Source organism: Toxoplasma gondii, chromosome XII (genome assembly GCF_000006565.2).
Source record: "Toxoplasma gondii ME49 chromosome XII, whole genome shotgun sequence".
NCBI classification, from domain to species: Eukaryota; Apicomplexa; class Conoidasida; order Eucoccidiorida; family Sarcocystidae; genus Toxoplasma; species Toxoplasma gondii.
The window spans coordinates 4,548,904-4,567,834 of record NC_031480.1 but is presented as its reverse complement, the minus strand read 5'-3'; the positions used below and the strand labels follow the sequence as shown (position 1 = coordinate 4,567,834).

The 18,931-nt window shown below is 53.2% G+C and overlaps 2 protein-coding genes across 2 annotated transcripts; one reads left to right on the top strand and one right to left on the bottom strand.

Moving 5' to 3' along the window:
- The first annotated feature begins 2,689 nt into the window (after nucleotides 1-2,689).
- Nucleotides 2,690-7,343, top strand: TGME49_249470 (Rhoptry kinase family protein, truncated (incomplete catalytic triad)). The gene is made up of 5 exons (XM_018780899.1): nucleotides 2,690-3,716; nucleotides 4,241-4,332; nucleotides 4,846-4,861; nucleotides 5,284-5,378; nucleotides 5,690-7,343. The coding sequence occupies exons 1-5, from the start codon at nucleotides 3,346-3,348 to the stop codon at nucleotides 6,646-6,648; spliced, it is 1,533 nt and encodes a 510-aa protein (XP_018635037.1). The 5' UTR covers nucleotides 2,690-3,345; the 3' UTR covers nucleotides 6,649-7,343.
- Nucleotides 7,344-8,130: 787 nt separating this feature from the next.
- TGME49_249460 (WD domain, G-beta repeat-containing protein) lies at nucleotides 8,131-18,660 on the bottom strand. The gene is made up of 9 exons (XM_018780898.1): nucleotides 16,702-18,660; nucleotides 16,188-16,282; nucleotides 15,181-15,324; nucleotides 14,512-14,782; nucleotides 13,755-14,019; nucleotides 13,081-13,147; nucleotides 12,303-12,457; nucleotides 9,101-11,977; nucleotides 8,131-8,631 (listed from the first exon to the last, which is right to left on the bottom strand). The coding sequence occupies exons 1-9, from the start codon at nucleotides 17,590-17,592 to the stop codon at nucleotides 8,507-8,509; spliced, it is 4,890 nt and encodes a 1,629-aa protein (XP_018635036.1). The 5' UTR covers nucleotides 17,593-18,660; the 3' UTR covers nucleotides 8,131-8,506.
- Nucleotides 18,661-18,931: the final 271 nt, after the last annotated feature.

Below are 18,931 nucleotides of genomic sequence, written 5' to 3'. Positions count from 1 at the left end.
CTCCGCTTTTTCACAGACAGCCCCCTCAGCAACAAACGAAATCCCAAAAGAAGCAGTCGCACACTAACGGATTTTAGCCATCACGAAAAGTTTAGAAACGCTGTACTTCGTCCATGTCGTCGGATTTCTCACGAACACGCTGAGGAATACCCCTTCCTCCGGTGCGCCTGCATTTGTCTTCGCGGGTACGGAGCTTACCAGCTCGCTTTCTAGGAAGTACGGAAAGTAAGATTGAGAATCCGTAATGGCTTTCGTGATTACCAGTCTTTTCACTGGGGAGTTTCGCCAGCGCCAGCAACATGAAGTCAGGCAGATATGTCTGTTGCTATCACTGGCCATAGTAGATGGCACCGGCGATCCCTAGATTTCATGGTGAGAGCAACGTAGGGAGGAGCGGCGCCCTTCTTTCATAGAAGAACATACAGTTTGATTCTGCATGCACAGGCAATACACGTGTTCAGTTTTTCATGCAAGCAAAACCACCTGTGCTTCTTACCGAAGCTGGCGCCTGCCGCATTTGCACAGTTTGTGAGAGCTGACTTCGCCCGTCTGCATAATAGACGTTGGGGAGGGACAAGCTTTTCCATGCTGTTCATTCGGCCGCTAGCAAACACAAATATTGCTTGAAACAGACCCGGTATGTGCGTCCGTTGCGGTTGCCGTATCACAGTTTTTGGCTCGTTCCAACTGCTTCTCTGTTTCTTTTCACCTGGCATTTGCCACTTCCCTGTTCGAAGGGTTCGACAGATATGCACTTTGAGTAGACAGGCTCATGTGGCTCCTCCAGAGCGTTGTTGGATGACAACTTCCTGCTGTACAACTGTACACGAGAGTTCGTATCACAAGAGTGTGCGTCCGTCACAACCCTTGTAGAAGGGATGTGAAGCTGGGACGACGGCACGAGACATGATGACAAAACCACTTAGATCGAGACACGGCAATAAAACGAGTGAAAAAGACGGAAAAGACCCTTGAAATTCCTATCAATCCCGGAGTGGCTTTCCTAGAGTTTCCCACGCGCGGAAGACGATTTATAGAGGACTGGCAATCATTACTGAATTAAGGAAACGGATCTCGTCATTCTGAGAAGGTATGCGTCAGCGAGAAGTCTTATGCACGAAGCGGTGTTAAGTTAAAGAGGTGTAAGTAAGAAACATAAAACAATTCAAAACTATATCTCTTCCGAGAAGCTGCCTTGAATTTCGTTCCTTACAGTGAGCTTTCGTAACTCCAAATACAAAAGACGGTGCAATGAAACAGACAAGCGATCGTTCACTTCTGATGATCCGCACCGGGTATACAGACACTCGCATTTTTTGTGACAATGAACTAGACCATATCAAAGGCCGTGCTGCAGTGCGGGAAAAAACCATGTGCGGGTGAACACAGCAAGTAAGACATCGAGGTGGAGGCAACAACGGGAGAAGAACTCAACTTGACGGCTTGTCGTCTGACGATTTTGCCTTGAAAACGACGACGTAAATCTTGCCGTGTACGGTGAGACACGGTGCACACTGCCAACGTTTCTGTTACGCTTGCTTCGAGATGGCGTACAGAAAGATCATGGCGCGTCTGTAGTTAAGCTGAAACTCTTTCTTTCAGCCCCGTACACTTTCAGGCGCTTGCGACATGTCCTCGAACTTGAGGTGTCACAGGGTTGCTACACATACAACTCTCCCCAGGACTTCACCTGGTGGTGGCCCGCTAAGTGGAAGCATCGAAACAGAGAGACTGGCGCCAAATAAAAATGCCTCTTTCAACCGAGCATATGCAATGTCGAATGCCCTCCAAACTCACTGTCCCTAAAACCAGCACGCGCATCGGAGGTTAGTCAAGACAGTGGAAAAAACGGAGGCGTCTGGCAGGTATGTTTTTTGCGGCATCGTCGAGACGCAACGCCAAACGCTAAAACGAGACATCGAACTCCACCGGTTACACTGTCGGACTCCGGCTTGGCCGGCTTCCACGGCGAACCACTTTTGGCAGGAAACTAGTGGCGCTTTGCGAGCCGTGCTCCAATCCATTTCTCATAGCATTGTTTGCTGAGGTTTGCAGCTGCTCAGCATTGCTGCGATTCGATGTTCGCTCAGGCCTCTTCGAGTTTTCAGCGGATCAAGACGGTGGAAAATAATATCCCCCCTCCGGCGAGGGCATACATGAGACCGTAAACAAGCAAACACCTAAAAGTGGGGAAGTCTCAGTGTTACCTTTATACCGCGCACCGGGAAGTGTCTGTTTGACTGGAGAGCGAGTTGCTGTCACAACATATTCTTGTCCCACCTGGGCAGCAGCACGTAAACAGAGATGTCGTTTCAACGCTTTCTCAACCCTTTTGTCCGAAAGTCTCTCTCGGTCAGCATCGGTTACCTTAGTCTCAACGGCGAAAAAGGAAGTGTGTTTCAAAGAAACGGAGTGACTACCGATCCGGAATGGTCTTCTACCAGCTCCCTGACCGTTGTTTTATCGCGAAGACATACGCTCTGTAGCAATATCGGAGATAAAAATGTGTCGATTTCCATTGTGTCTCTTAACATTCAACGCCGTTCGCGTCTTCCTTGCGTGTCAGCGATCATGCGCGGCAGCTTACCGAACAGAAAGGTGTTCAGTGAACAAGGGCAAATATCTGTGCCGGCGAAGACTTCGGTTGACTGCCATAATGTAGACCGGAAAACCAAATTTAAATTAGAAACGACCGGCTAACGGGAACAAGGAAAAAGTTCGCGGAGAAATTTCTTTGCCATCTGCGGCACGCATGCAGCTCGAGACTGGGACAGTGTCGTCAGTAGTAGCCCGTCTCCTGCCGTGTTCGACCATCGAATTGTTGAGAACCTGGCGATGCTGCGTCTTCTTAGAAGTTTATTACACGGCGCCTCCCGTTGCAAGACCAACAGTTCCGTGTACCGGTTGTCGAGGATGGGCTGGCGAATTCGGTTCTTTTGAAGCAGCGGGTCACAGTTTCCGTGTGCCTACGGAGACAGAGAAGGGCTGCTACCTGACATCGCAGGCACACTGTTACCGTTTCTATGCCGTTTCGTTAGTGTAGGTCACAGTTTTCTCTGTGACCATGTAGTGTTTCTGTGCACTCCTCATCGATTTGAGAGGCACTTCTCCCGAAAACTGTACAGAAGCTGCTGAGGCCGGCAGTGCCACTCCTCTCTCGAGAAGATTCAGAGTAGAGCGACCAAGCATGACACGGCGTTGCGAGTGTTCGCTGTTCTAAGCAACGAACCGAATCGCTCTCCATCAGGAATGCCGAAATGCACTGGATCACGGCCAGCAGCTTGTGGGCAGAAGGATCCAGTGACACCGAAGTCTTGACCGGGTTCCGTGCCCGAAGTTATCAATATGCGGTTCTCAGCCGTCCTCTACATGCTGTCGACTTGCGCGGTGTGTGGCGCTTCGTTAGGTTTAACGTCTGATGAGGTGGATACGGTGGCCAACACCGATGCTGCCGGTCCCGCGGAGCAGAATGACCGTTTCCGGAAACTGGGTGAAAAACTCCGTTCGTCTTCCGATAAAAATGAAACAGATCAGGCTACTTCAGAGTCTGAGGACGCCCATCTGTGGTCAAGTGGATCCGAAGGAGCGTCTGGAGCTCCTGACGAGCTGACCAGTGTGACTTCTATGCCGTTCGAGGAAGACATAGGGTACAGCCAAGCAGATTTGACGGGGTACTCCGCGTCCACTAGTCAGCAGTCAGAAAGCTGGGCGAAAAGGTAAGTGAGAAGTGTTCAGAAGGTTAGGCGGATCATGCAGAAGTTTTTTGTCGCGCCCTTCTTAGCGACAGCCCGGTCCGAAAAAGCCATTTGCGTAAGCGGAGCAGAGGATCTGAGATGGGTGTTTAGGCGCCTAGTGTATCTCTTTTGGACCGAGAAAAATGCTCGATACATCTTGCCTTTGTGAATTCCTTGAAATTGTACCTTGAGCAAAGGGTGGGCAGGCTTGTTGGCTTTTCTATAGCACTTTTCTTTGCAGGGTTTATCGTGAGCATCCTATGTCAAGTGACCAGAGCGCGTCAACGCCACGAGGCGCTGAGCGGTCGCTTTCGGGACTGGAGAAAATGCCAAGCTCATATTTATTCTGAAGGTCTTCCCCTTTCTGGAGGGTTCTCCGATAGGAGCGACGAACACCAGTGTTCGCTTCGCGCAAAGTCAAAACATGCAACACCCTTAATTGTGGGGAACTGTTTGTTCCAGAGGCTCTTGTCGGTCATTGCGAACTTGTGCGTGCTGTTTTCCAGGGCGGTCCGCAAAGGTGCCGCACCTTTCCTCGAAGCTTCTGAGTCATCCTCCGCGTCACCAGGAGTCCTTGGTCTCGGCTGGTCTTTCGTCCGTAAGCAACTGTCGTCGTTACATTAGCGAAAAGTGTTGATACAGAGATGCCACGCAGGACAGCCAACAGCGCGCCGAGATTCGGTGCTTTAAGCGCTCGGAGAGGCACGGCCACGGCGACTGCTTGCTGTGAACTGCATACCCTCCGTGTGCGCTGTAGTGGTTTATAGGGAAGGGCTTCGGTTCCATTTTAGGGTAGCATAGTTCCAGACTACGATGCAGTTTTGTTCGCCGGCGAGACCCCTCACGTTGTATGTTTCAGCTCGATACAGTGGTCCTGCTCACTCAGTGTAGATTGCCGAGACACCGAAAATATGCATGTTCTGGCCCTCCGACTTCGCGTGAGCTATTGGGGCCGAAAGGAGCTCAGTGCTCGATGCTCTCCACTTTCTCGGCAGTTCCCAGGACTACCCTCGGCGACCGCAGGGTCGAAAGTACTGTCTCTTTCTTCTCGGAGTTTTCGACATTTCCTTTCACACTGATGACCCTGTGGTGTCCTCCGTTTGCTCTACAGGGAGTGTCTGGGATGAGTAAGCCGGACTGTGCTGCATACAGGATTCTGAGTTTGACCTTGCATCTTCGGAGTTCGCTCATCCGATTGTTGTTAGCACGTTTTAGGCACTCTGGTTGCCGGCTAGCATCTTCGAGGCTTGTGAAAACTCGCGCTCCTCCGTTCGTCCTGATCCTCGTCGCTTCTTCTTCGCCGCCGTCTGTCCAGACAGCCCCACAGAGTTACCAGTTTGCCCTATTCAGAGCTGCCTGTCCGACGAGGACTCGAGGTTGAGACTTGCAGCGTAGCCCCGCGATATCGGCATATTGACAGAACGGGTGTCTTCTACGGAAATGCTGCCACTGGGGGGGTTGTCTGACAAACTCGAAAACGCACTGCGACTCTTTGTTTGAGGATCGATAAAAGACGCGCCCCTCGTTCGCTTGCCTTTCTGTGCTGCAGTCTGAAAGACCTTCAGTCGTCCAACTCAAGCAGAGATAAACAGAAGGAAGGCGACGAAGCAGTGAACGAGACTGGACAAAACGAGTCTTTCTCCTGTGAGACGGACAGGGTTGCAGACATGCAATGTGCGAGGTTCCTGGGAATCTTCCCGACCCTAGATGACTGCATGGATCCGTTGTGTGGCCTATGAAAGTGTGAATCGGAGATACCACCCTGGATGCCTCTGACAACGGCTCTCAAACCCAGTGGACATCTGGTCCTGTCTCCCAAACTCCTCCCAGTTTTCACGTGGCGGGTATAGTGTCGGTTGAGTGTGGAAGCTGTAGTGGTAAGAGCTGGTGTTCCAGGGTACGCACAGAATCACGAGTCGGGGGCTACGGTCACTGTCTTTCTGCGTGTGTGCCAGGGATGTCGCTCTGGAAATGGTGGTCTTTCTATGCGAATCTGCCGGAATTGGTTGAGACGGACTACGAAGAAATGAAGGACGTGGTACGGTCGATGGAGTCCTCGAAGGAGCCTGTGACGAGGCAGGTGTACATGGGGAGTGCAAAGCTGGCTGAAGATCTTCGCGTTCCACATGCACTGTTGACGGGCGGCTTCACCGTCAAGATGTGCCCGGGGAGCAGAAGCAAGCCGTGGAAAGCGCTTACAGAGATTTTTCTCAGGAAGAAACTTCTGCCGCCGAATTCCCCGTTTTTTGTGCCGCTGGTTGCAACAGCGAAAGGGAAGGAGGCAGCCACGCTTCAGTTTTTTCCTCCGACGCGCGGCAGTCTCCGGGCGATCGCCACGCAGGCCCCAGAAAAGCTGAATGTAGTCTTGGTGATGGCCGAGATGGTGGCGGCTGTGGAGGCGCTGCACGGCCTCGGAATCCTCCACGGAGCGCTCTCGCTGGATGCCTTTTACGTCAGCCGGGAGGGTCATGTTCAGCTGAGCGACTTCGACAGCGCCATTGTCGACAACGTCTTCCGGCCGATCTCGGAGATGGCCGAACCGGTGCGGGACGGGTATAGGGCGCTGTCGCGGAAGCTGAACATTTCTCTCCTCCACACTAAGGCAGCAGACGTCTTCAGTCTAGGGAAGGCATTTGAGGCTCTCGCGGACCTCACAGATCTCGAGAACGGGGACCGACTCATGCTGGAAGTTCTGGTGGAGCGCATGACCCAAGCGGACTCGGAGAAGAGACCGAGTCTCAACGACATTGCACGAGACAAATTTTTCGACCGCGTCGATTTCGACTCGGTGCGAGCTCGCACAAATCCATGTGTCTACTCATGCCGCTGGCGGCGGGAGAAAATGTCTGCAAATGACGCAGCCACTACGGCTTCAGACGCTGACGAAGACAGCGACGACGATGACCTTCCTTAAAACCTCTATGGCCCTGCCTGGAGGACGGGTGTCTCGATGGGATATTGTGCAGGCGGCAAGAGATCCAGGCTCCGCCTCCAGTGGAAAACGTAAACATCAAGGAACCACTCCGCAGGACGGAGAGGCTCAGACCCCAGTCCAAGTGGAAACACTCGAAACACGCGCTGAGCTCCTGACTCGCGCCGATCAACCGTCGCAACAAGTTCTGCTGGAAGCAGGAATGATAACGCTTGCGTTCCGGAGAAATGCGATAGTTGCAATACGGTGGTGATATGGTGGAAAAACCGGGGTAAACTAAATTGTGAGATCTAAAAGCGTCAGCATCCAAGCAGTGATTCCACGCTGTAGCACTTGCTTTTCTTTCCGCATAAGCGTGGCGGTGCATCAACTTTCTGTGGCGCAATGCCAGACACGGCCTTTAGGTGCGGCTGTTACACTTTGTGGTTCTGAAGGGAGATTCCTTTGCTGTGTTATGCGCGGTTTTGTACAGATACCGTGAGGGACAACCGTGTCACGGTACTCGCGTATCGCTTCTCCAGAGTGTAGACACGTCTACCACACACTGGTCCCGGCCGACTGAAACATAGGTCGGAAGCCGGAGCTTTCTGTTTTCCTAAAAATGACGATAAGGACCTCTCCAGTTTCTCTGTGGAAACGTTGTCAACGATCTCCAAACTCGCGGCAACCCTCCGGCACCCGTGGCGCACAGAAAGCGTTGACTCGTACTTCAGTCCCGATAAACTACAGCTCTGCTTGAATTGAGGAACCCTATAGGCAGTAACCGTACAAGAACTGATTGTGGCGTTGAGGTAGAAGTCCCAGAATTCGCGGCAAAAGTATAAAAACCTCTACTAGTTTCTGTACCCATGACGCGTAAAAAGCATCGGAGGAGCGTCCTGGTCTTCCCAATCCCGAGGACTGCCTTGGTCACGCATTTCTGTGCGAATTCGCAACACACTGTAGACATCCTTTATCTCGGAGTTACAGGATTGTTGCGCGTAGTTCCTTAAAATAATTTCTTTCGTGCGTCTGTTGTACATCAACATCAGAAACTGCGTGTTCGTGTCATGTCAGAACGCGATAGGCCGACGGACGCCACTTGAGCAGTTCTCAAACCTGTGTGAAGTCATTTGCCATTGTGGCTGACTTTGTAAGATCAGAAGCCGCCGCAGGAATAAGCGCAGTGTAGTAAGGCATCTGAAAGTGTTGGATTTCACTATCCGACGACGTTAAGGTGATTCCGCAGCGGTCATGTTCTAGACTTGATACGTGGATTACCGTTAGCACTGGCGCTGAGGTTACAGAAACCTGCGCTAGAATTTCCTTTTCATTTTCAAGTTTAGTTCAGGCATTTCTCGGGAAGCTGCGGTTACAGAGAAAGTGCTCCGTCTGCATCCCTAGCGAACTGGAGGAAAGTGGTCACGCCTTTCTGGAAAATGCCTCTGAATCAAACGGCAGTTTTTAGTTTGATTCTGAAGCAGCCCCGGAAGTCGGTTGTGAGCAGGTGGCATCGTACAGACGAGCAAACGTTGAGAGCAACCACGCTACAGACTGTACCACCACGGGCTGTCCACGAAGGACTCTTGCCTTAAACTGAGGAGTCAAGTCTGTACAAACGGTACTGGGTTGTTTATGTTGGACGCCAATTTCCTGGCGGTTCTGAGGCTCAGATGCTTTCTATTTTCCTTCTGAAATTTGCAACGGCACCTGTGGCACCTCCATGGGGGCCGCGCATGCAAATCGAGACATCGCAAAAGGCTTTGCCTGTCCACCCGGACTCCGTCAACTGTTTTCTGTCGCCCTTTTTCCTGTCTCCTGAGTGCCTTTTGCGCACCGGTGTGGGTGACGGCTTCGTCTGTCAAAGAGAGGCGGGCCTGATGTGCAGGACAGGGTTCTCCTCCGGTGTTAGACCAAGTTCTTCCCAGTCTGCTTCGTCTTCCTCCTCATCCTCGTCGTCCGAGACCGCACGAAGCCACTCGAATCCTGAGAAAAACACACAAACACAAGCCACGATGAGCTAAATAGCTTTCCAGTTTCCCTGCCACCGTGGCAACAGCCGGAAAGAAAAGTTCACGGAGGTGATGTTTCACTAGTGTAGACTTCACACTGCCCTATGTAAATACACCTCGATCTCATCGCTGGGGTAGATATACAGCGCAATATCTCTGCACGATATAAAGACAGTGTAATCTGATTTCCAAATCGCACCACTACTATGTAATACCTACGCATGAAGTATGTGCAGCCCAGAAAACTGTACGGTTGAAATCCGAGACAGTGAGAACCTTCGAGGTTGAATAGGACTGCTGGGTGTCGCCTGCATCTATCAAAAAGCGTAACAAACCAGTTCGCCTGCCCCTTGTGGGGCAAGACGCCCGCGACCAGCTTCGCCTTGTCTCCCCCCCCTCTCTCGTCTTTTCGATCCTTCTTCCTCTTTTCCACTGGACCTTACCGCCGGTATCCCAGACGCTGATGCTTCCGTCGCCAAGACCCACATAGGCTTCTCGTCGCTTCTCGTTCCAGACGACGCATCTCACTTGGTCTCTGTGCGTCTCCGCCGATGCACGCGCCTCCTGTCGGATTCCAGTCACGACTTCCAGTACGACCAGACCCTCACCTTTCCCCGTCAAGACGAAGCGCCCTGAAGGACTTAAAGTGAACTGCGTGGAAGCGAACTGTGCGCTTCCTCGCGCTCTCTTTCTGCCCTCAGAAAACACCTCTGACGCCTCCAGGCGACCCAGTCTTCTTCGAACTCGTGTACCCTGTTCTTCCTCCAAAACGTCGAGAACCCTATTGGGTCCGCCTCGCCCTCTGTCTCCTCGCCCTCTGTCTCCTCGCCCTCTGTCCCCTCGCCCTCTGCCTCTGGGGCGCTGCGGGAGAGGACTGAGAAGGTCGTAGTGAACGAAGCAATGGGAGCCTCGATCTGCGTTCCATAGACGCATGCAGCCGTCCGCACCTGCAGAGAGGACAAAGTGCCCATCGCTGACGATTTCCGTGACGCCTTCTTCGTGGGCGAAGCCAGAGGCCGAGGCAGACGGCAAAGGCGGCGCCGGAGAGTGGAGAGAAAAGCGGCCGAGTTTGCGAGAAGCAACTGCGGGAAGAAGACGGTCGGTGACCCCCTCTCGCCGCCCTAAATACGAAAGTTCTCGACTTGGTTCTTTCTTCGCATCAATGCTTGCGGCTGCGACTCGCGCGGCTCTCGGCGCTCGAGGAGGATTTACAGAACGAGAAGACGAGGATGAAGAACGCGAAAAAGATGAAGGAACACCGCGAGATGTGGACGGAGAAGAACCGACTTGTCTCCCTCTTCGGCCTCTCTCAGGCCTCGCAAAATCGCTTCCTCTAGATAAAGGAGAGGAAGTGCGTGCAGAAAGAGAGATACTCGTTTCCCCGCAAACGATAAGGGCGCCTCTCCGTGAGGAAGAAGAAGGAGGGAGACGAGCAGGAGAAGAAGGGTGAGAAGAAGACAGATGAGATGCTCGGCGACATCTGGGAGGACAGGAGACGCCTCGGCCGCGAGTCTGAAGATGTCTCCGCATGAGCGTTCCATACTCCGCAATAAGCGAGGCGGCAGAAACAGACGCTTCTTCGTCTCTGCGCTCCTCTTCCTTGGAAGATGCCCCGCATCTTGTCGGACTCGCCGCGCTTGCTCTCCTTTCGTTTTGGTCGAAAACTTCTCTTTCCCCCCGTAGGTCGCGTGAGCCCTCTGTCTGCCTCTCGTGCCGTCTCTCCCCACAGAGAGACCCTCGAGACGCGGAAGGCGACGGAGAGACCGCAGAGGAGACAAGAGATGTGGAGAGGGACTCTGCGCAGCTCTCAGACAGAAGCGACTCAGGGTCTCCTCTGACAGCTCGTGCATGCGAAGTGACAGGACGCAGACAAGGAAGAGAAGAAGGTCGGAAAGAATTCTTTTTCTTCACGCGCGAGGGTGACCGTAGCGCGGCTTCGCCTCTTCTCCGTTCTCCTCCATTCAGCCTTACAGCTCTTCTCTCCCGCGTTCCTTCGCCATCGCTCTGCGAGTTCTCAGAAGTCGACGAAGACGAAGAGGAAGAAGAGGAAGAGGAGGAAGAAGAGGAAGAAGAAGATACCGACGAAGATGAAGAAGAAGAGGAAGAGGTACGACTTCGTGGCTTTCGTAGCGAGGAAGTCCTCTGGGTCGCAGTTGCTGAAGAGGAGTTCGAGGAAGTGAACACTTGTTTTTTTCGCGCGTTGTTCTCGGTGTCTGTACAGCGGAACGACATCAATCCGCCTTCGGATTGGTTTCGTTCCGCTCGCGTTCTCTGTGTTCCACCTGTCGCCGAGACACCTTCCGGCTGTTCCCTTCGTCCGCGAGAAGACACCGAGTTCGCTTGTCTGCCTTCTTTCTCTATGTGGGCAGGAGATCTGGAAGAAAACTCGCATGCGTCTTGGTCGACTTCACTCGTTCTCTGCGTCCGTTGCTCTCCCTCCGTCCTTCGAGTCTCCTCCACTGCTCGCACTCTCTCTCTCTTCTCTTGTTCTCCCTGTCCCTGCTCGGCCACCAGGGGGCGGTAAATTCTCTCGAGAGAGGGCATGTAGGGGAGCAACGCTTTTCCGCGTCTCCTTCTCTTAACTTGGAGACGAGCAGGCGAAGCCTCTGGAGTGTTTCTCCGCGCTCGTCCGACGTCCTGTCTGGTGCCTTCAGGAGACACACAACGCAGACTCGAGCTTTGCTGTTCTCCCTCTCCTGCATGCATTCCTTCCATCCTTTCTCGGTGCCCTGGCGACAGAGCGACCCCAGAAAGGCCGCACAGTCTACCACTCGAAGAAGACACAGAGGAAGAGACTGAAGACGAGATGCGTTTCGAGTTGTGGCTTAGAAGGGTGCGCCATGCCCTCGCTTGCTCTTCTGCATCTTGCTCCAGTTCTGCGACAGAGGCGCGTCGAGAACAAGGGGAGGGGGAAGAGGCAGGCAAGGCAGAGCGAATATCTTGAAACGCGTCGCGGCGACCGAAGAAATCCGGAGGGAGTTGATGCGACTTCCTCCGCCCTGGAGAGGAGAAAGACGAAGCAGAAGAACGCGACGGAGAGGACAGAGAAGACAGAGAAGGCGCCTCTTCCCAGAGCTCTGAAAGCTCGTCCAGAGACGGGATGGCACACGCGAAGGCCACAGAAGACGACGAAGAAGAAGAGGAAGCATTTGGAGAAACAGATGGTGGAGAAGAGGAGGATGCAGATGATGAACAGGACGAAGAAAAAGAAGGTAAGGATGAAGAAGAAGAGGGAGAAGAGAGGGTTCGAGAGCTGCACGGTCGCGGCTCTTCTGCTTTTGAAAGTGTCTGTTTGCAGGAAGCGCCACGAGAGGGCAGTGCTGAAAAGAGACAAGAGAGATGAAGAGAAACTCCAGATGTTCCACGCGGACATGCACAACCCACCAGATATGTCAGCCAAATTGACGTCTGAGGATGCCGCGTCTCTCTGCAAGATACATGGTTCAATCAATGTGTGCTCATATAAAGCTGTAACTCTGCAGACTTGCAAATCTATAATATATATATATATATATTTAGACGCGTCTATGCATGTCTGAAGGGGGTAGGAGGTGGGGAATTCAAGATCAAAAAAGCGTCGCAGCTACGATTGACGAAGACGAAATTAAGGACTGAAGAGAAGACGACTAGCTCTCGTTCTCGCACCGTCGTAAAGGTCATCTCTCTCCGCAGAGTCGCGACTGCCGAGAGTCGGAGGCAGCGTCGTTCCATGGATTTCGAGGAATTCGACGTCAGGGACGAGATGATTGAACTGAAGGAGAGGCGAGTCGCCTCGCCTGATGTCCCACGTTCGCATCGTCCTGAAAAAAAGATCCCGTTTTCGTGGAACAAACGACGAACCAAAAATCCATGAAGAAACGTAAAACACAGAGAAAAAGGTGAAGAGAGATACGCATGAAGCTGATCCCTGTTTACCCATCTTCTCGACATCTAGATTTCTATATATACACATATGCATATATATATATATATGTACATATATATTCATATATATATATATATATACAGATATATAAGCATGTGTATACCGGCATGTGTATCTCCACATCGACATATTAACGTAGAAGGCGAACTACGAGATGAAGGAGACAGGACGTCTGCACGACGCCGGCGGGCAGATGTCAATAAGCAGACGAAAACAGCAGGTTTTCGCAGAGGTACATCGACGCATATCTGTGCATGCGTGGCACACGCCGAAATGTCAAAACGAGCGGTGGCTAGCCGGAGATGCGCATGCGGTCCTGCACCACTGCATGCGCGGCATGCGCGGCATACACCTGCAAGCAGACTCTGCAAGCGTGTGGCGAAGTCGCTTTCTTCCTCCTCGCGCACCTCCTGGGGCGCTGTGTAGAATAGAATCCGCTCAACACGAACTGTTTGTTCTTCTCTCCCACTGTTTTTCTTTGTCTCCAAAGTTTCTCACCCGTCTTGGCCACCCGAAAAGATCTCGAAGGGCCGCCGAGGGTGCCAGCAGACACTGAGCACCGAACCTTGGACAAGAGGAAGCAAACGACACGGGCAAAGATGAGAGAAGTGACGCAGAAGAAAGGAAGCTCTGCATGCGTTGCGAAGAAAGTCGAAACTTTATAAGACTGACTTGGGCGCAAACCAGGGAGCGGCCCACACCCGAAATGTGAAAACGGATTCATGCGGACACAGACGAACACTCGGGGAAGCTCACATGTCATCTTGCAAATTCAGACGGAAACCAGAAAATCTTTCAAACAAATCCACGCTCGCAAATAGATCAACGGATTGACAGACAAATCCACAGATGGGATAGACAACTGTGATTGACTGATATATAGATCGATCGATAGAAGCATAATGAGAAGATAGATAGATGGATACACGTAAAGATGAGGAAAATCGATATGATAGATAGCGATATGACGAGAAAGATCGATGCGGTAGATCGGCAGAGATCGAGATCGAAGCCAGTAAGATCGGCTGATGAGATGGACGGATCTGACAGGTACATGTGACATTTAGATAGAGATGGATGTGTGAAAGGAAGAAATACACGTTCGCATGTCTGGATGCGTCCTGCGCCACAAACCCGCTTGCACAGACAGAAGTCTTTTCAGCGCTCTTTACCTTGGTGGCCGAGAAGAGTGAGCGTGGGCGCGGCGAGACGGAGGTCGCAGAGTTGTAGACTTCCATTGCTGCCGCCGCAGGCAAGCAAAGGCGAGAGAGGAGAGGTCGCCTGGGCGTGTCTGTTCTCCACGAACGGTTGCGAGTTCCGTCTCGCGTCTCCGGAAGAGAGGACAGACGAGGAGAGACAGGAAGAAAAGGCGCAGCAGTGGATCCCTGTGCCTAGTGGAATGTCGTACACACACTCCCAAGCACGCGTATCCCATACCTACGGAAAGCGACAAAGAGACGCGTGAAAGAGAAGGTTTTATAGAAGCTGCGAAACACTTGCGAACGTAAAAGAAGAGAACAGACACACACGTGGAGACAGAAAGCAGACGTTCGCCCTCGAGTCCCCGCAACAACTCGGCCGTTCCGCAACAGAGAGGCAGCACGACCAAGGCATCCGAACTTGGCATGTTTGTCGTCTTTCTGTGAATCGTTGACGTGCATGACCCAGGCTTCTGACTTTGGGTCCTCGGAACACGAAGTACAAATTCCTACACATGCAGACGCGTTTCCATCCCCCCTTGTGCTTGAGGGTTGCCGCAGGTCTTCCCACACAGATCTACGGAGACATCTACATTTTTATGCGCGTCGCGCTTTCCTAGGAGGCGGTCTGTCGTATCTCTCTAGAGAGACGCACTGTGTCGCCAAGGCTCTCTGAAGGCTTCGCGCGTCTCTCGCAGCAGCCTCGGGTGGACGTCCACTCGAGCCTCACCTTGACGAAGGGGTCGAGACCCACCGAGACGAACAGGCCGTTGTCGGTCGGAAGCCACGCGACACTCGTGACGCGTTGCGAGTGCCCGCGTCCCGCTCCTCTCCTCCCTCCCAGAGAAGAACAAGAAGCGGACGAAGAAGCAACCGAGGAAAAAGAGGACGAAGAGGAGGAAAGACGTGAACTGGTGCCTGGGAGAGGAGAGGCGAGAGAGCCTGGAAGCGGCGGAAGCCGCGCTTGGCAGTGCGTGGGGTGGAGGATGCGTTTCGGCGGTCTGCACAAGAGACGCCAGATATCGCTGTCGCGTTTTTTGAGGAGAGTTTGTGAAAAAACGAAGGCGCATCGAGGCGTGGGCAGCAGAAAGAAAGCACGCAAAGTCCACTTGCACCTCCAGACAACAGAGCTTTTGCTCCTGTAGAACTTACATAGTCTGAAAGGATGATGCAGTGCAGAGGAACTCCACCGTTGTTCTTGGCTCTTCGAATTGTCTCCTCTTCCCCTCTTCTTTTCTGCTCTCCTCTTCTCTTTCCATCTCCTCTTCTTCTAATCCTCGGTTCTCCGCCTGTCTTCCGTCGCATCTCCTTTGCTTCCCCTCTTCTTCTTCACTTCCCCTCTCTTCCTCCTCTCTTTTTGCCCTTTCCTCTCTTCTGCGTTCTTTCGCTGTTAACTCACTTGAGCTTTTCCCTGCGAGTGACGAAGCCGAGAGGAAGGCGCCGCGTAATCGGGCCCTGTCCGTCGTTGAGGGCGAACAGCAGATCTGCGTCGAGGTCGTAGAGGGAGACGCGACAGTCCACGCTGCCGCTCAGCAAGAAGCGTCTGCACATATGCGTCGAAGCGTCAAAGAAACATCCGGAAACCTATTTGACCTATTTGTCGGACCCTTTCAATCTTTTGTTCATTGGGCGAAGTTGGATTGAGCCACGACAAGAGAGGGTTATCGGAAACCAGCAGGTTTCAATTTCAAGGAAAACAAATACAGTCAGCATGCGAGTTCTACAAACCTGTTCAGTGTATCAACATATCTGCCTTCCAGCTAGATTCATGAAGCGCCGGATCCACCGTTGAGCACTCTGCTCCAGCTTCAAGATGCAACGAGACGGCACTGGAGACACAGGAGGAGGACGTGAATGCAAAGCAGACTGTCCGTTTGTTAACGAAAGCTGTAAAGCAAAGGCAGCGATGACCAGTTCGTCGAACACCCGATCTAGGCCATGCGCGGCTATCCTGCCATGGGAAGGAGGTCGTGTCTGTACAGCATCCCGCGCCAATGGAGAGTCTGGAGAGCGGGGCAGACCTCCCGTTCGCAGAGGCAGCGATGCTCCAGTGCAGAGAGGCGGCGGGAGCGACAAGTTGGAAGGAGACCGAGAGTCACTCGAGAGTGGAAAGAGCTGCGAAGCAAACACCGCCTACACCGCGCGGAGGTCCGGACACACTGGCGAGAGGCGCGTGCACAAAAGACAGAGAAAGGAAACACGGAAACAGAGAAGGCGCAACGCATCCAGAAAGACAGACGCAGGACAGAGCGAAAGCGCGCGCGCGTGTTCCCCGGTGCATCTGCGTTCTGAGCTCGTCGACGGACTGGCTGTTCGAGCTGCATTTAGCGCTTGAGGTGGATGTACACCGCAAAGAGGAGGAAGGCGAGGACAGAGAGAAAGAAGAGACACGCCGAGAAAGTTTACCCGGTGTGGTCCAGAGCCAGACGCGTGACAGACGCAGTGTGGTTACTCCAAAGACCTCGTTGCGTGCTGACGCCGAGGGTCCGCAGATAACAAGTCTGCCGAAAGAACACAAATGGAGAGGAATGAAGAGACGAACAAGGTAACTCGGTTCCAATAAAGGTCAAGAAAGAAGACGAATGGAGAGGTGCAGAAAGAAACGAAATCGGGGGCAGGGCGCAAGGAGTTCCAAGATCCACATACACGGACAGCAATGAGACGAACACGAGCAAGTCTGGTAGCATCAGAGAGATCCACCTTCATATGTCGTTTACTTCGAACTTCTTTCGGAGGTTAACGTTTCCGAGTATTTTCTCTCGTTTTCGCTGTGATTCTTCAAAGTCCCAACAGAAGTTCTTCGCAGTCTCTGCGACTTTCCTGTTCATTGCTCTATCTGTCTTTCCTTCCCTTCTCCTAACGCGTTTTCTCCCTCCCTTTCGAATTTTTGCTCTTTCAGGAGAAACCCCAAAGTTCTCACCTCGAAGAAATAGGACAGTTCGTCCAACCGGACTTCACCCAACCGCTGGTGTCGGAAATTGTCGATGAAGAGGTTCCCCGATATACCTCGCGCTCGTCGCCACACGTCCTGCTGCCTGTACAGCCGGGCCGCGAAGCTCCGCGCGGCTGTGCGTCCCCTTCCCTCTCTGCGAGACACGTCTTCTTCTTCCTCTCCTTCTTCTCGCCGTTCCCGGGCGCTCCCGTGACCGGCGTCGCCTTGCTCTGAGAACGGAGAAGGCGAAGCAGAGACCGACTGTGTCCCCGCCTCCGCTCGACGGGGCGAGGAGACGCAGGGATTGCTGGAGCCTTTGGGCGCCGCTGCTTCGGCAGCACTTGGGTCGACAAGCGCAGTGAAGAAGAAAGGGAACGTGTGGTGCAACGGAAGCCGAGCAGGAGAGCAGACAGGCGGCAGCGGCCGAGGAAGTTGCTCGGACGTGACGTCCCAGAGAAGCGAAAAGAAGGCGGGACCGGTAGCAGGGCAAGGTGCTAGTCGATAGAAAGAAGGAGAGCCGCCGCGATTCGCCTGCGGGACGAGGAAAGACGGAACGGAGACCTTCGAAGCGCCAACAGAAGTGCGGGAACAAGAGAGAGAAGACAGAAACGAGGAGACCGGAGACTCCGGGGGAAGACTATGCAGGGGAAAATTCGTAGCGGGGTTGATACAGGCAGGGGCATCTGGAAAGGACGAAGGAAACGTATACAGGGGAAACAGCGGAGAACGGGAAGAGGAGGAGGAAATGTGAGCTAAAGAGGAGGAAGGAATCTGCTCTTCCACCGTTGAAAGATCATCTTCCTGTTTGACAGAAGCTAAGAGGACGCCGCGACCTGCGCAAGGCGGATGAGGCGAAGAGTCTGACACGCGCGGATGCATGGGGAAACAGTGAAGGGGCACAAGAAACAAAGGAGGGTGAAGCTGGCAAGAAAGCAGTAGCAGCGAGGCGTATTCCAGGGACCGGAGGCGGACCAGGGCGAAATCGAGCAGAGTGAAAGCCGAAAAAGTCGTGGAGACGCGCGAAACGGGACAGAAAAGGCGCGTATGAGGCCGGATCGAGACACTCTGGAGACGTCGGGGCGAAGAGGCGAGGCCGAAGCAACGTGAATGGTAAGAATGGGCAGACAGGAGGTCTAGAAGAAACAGTATGACGAAACGAAGAAGTGCTGCGGGCAGACGGGATCGAGAAAGAAAGAAGACACTGCCGCAGAGAGGCTTGGAGAAGTCGCGCGACTCACAGTGTCGCCCGCTAGAATCGAGTCACTATGCGACGAAATGTTTTCGCAAAAAAGGCTCGGTAAACGTAGAGGTGTTCGAGCCGTTTCACAGGGATGAGGGAGAGGCAGACCTGTTTTGTGTCCCCGGCACCTCCGCAGGTCCCGCGAGTGTCGTCATGTGGCTCTGGCTCGTTCGCCGCGCCGTCCTCTGTGGAGAATTGCGGGTCAATGCCCATGTTTCCTTTGGAGCTGAGGTTCAGGGTTTACACATCTGTTGTTTAACGCATCTCAGTCTTCTCGGGGTACCTTACAGACGTCCGTCTGCACGGCTCACATGTCCGACATGTCTGGAGGGAGACACAGTTAAGCGAATGCAGACACCTGGGACTGTCGGTAACTGTGAAATGGAAAAGGCCGACTTATCTCTGTTGAGCGCATTGACTCATTTGCGGCCCAGGAAAAACTCACGCGGCACAGATACTAACTGCGTCCGGCGCTAAGTTGAGGCGCCCGCTTTTCTGCTCAGAGCCAGATGTGCGAACTTTGGCAAGATGACAGCGGAAGTGCGGAACACACGGCGCGAAGAGCTAGCGGAAGAAGTCCTCCGGTCGTGGTGGCGTTCTCCGCGGCTCGACAAAAATCGATTTCAGTCGAAGAAAGTGCTGAAGCTTGAAGTCGAGCGCAAAAACGCGGCGGTGAGTCGCCCGCGAGAGGGCACTTTTCTCAGGAAATCGAGCGGTCGCAGTTGGACCCGATACAGCGACAACCGTCTTGTTGCGTTCTTCGCGATTCTGGAAAAAGTGGCCCGCTCCACCGACCCGATCAAAAAACGATTCTCCTGATGTGGCCAGTTTTGTCCGCGGTCCGCATCATGAGCGGGAGTGGAATCCCTTTCGAGTGTACAGACAACTGAATGTGTACGCTGCCATCTAGTCTTCTGGCTGCATGCAAGCGTGCCCGGCCAAAAGAATCCCGGAACGCCGAAGAAAGGGAACTTCTGA

What these genes read in the sequence shown, in the direction of transcription:
- TGME49_249460 (XM_018780898.1), bottom strand. Translation starts at nt 17,592, where the DNA reads ATGCATCCGCGCGTGTCAGACTCTTCGCCTCATCCGCCTTGCGCAGGT. An exon ending in CTGGCTCTGGACCACACCGG is followed by an intron (nt 15,325 to 16,187) that starts GTAAACTTTCTC and finishes GCATATGTGCAG; the next exon opens with ACGCTTCTTGCTGAGCGGCA. An exon ending in TTTTCGGGTGGCCAAGACGG is followed by an intron (nt 12,458 to 13,080) that starts GTGAGAAACTTT and finishes TCTTTTTTTCAG; the next exon opens with GACGATGCGAACGTGGGACA.
- TGME49_249470 (XM_018780899.1), top strand. Translation starts at nt 3,346, where the DNA reads ATGCGGTTCTCAGCCGTCCTCTACATGCTGTCGACTTGCGCGGTGTGT. An exon ending in TCAGAAAGCTGGGCGAAAAG is followed by an intron (nt 3,717 to 4,240) that starts GTAAGTGAGAAG and finishes GCTGTTTTCCAG; the next exon opens with GGCGGTCCGCAAAGGTGCCG. An exon ending in ACAAAACGAGTCTTTCTCCT is followed by an intron (nt 5,379 to 5,689) that starts GTGAGACGGACA and finishes CGTGTGTGCCAG; the next exon opens with GGATGTCGCTCTGGAAATGG.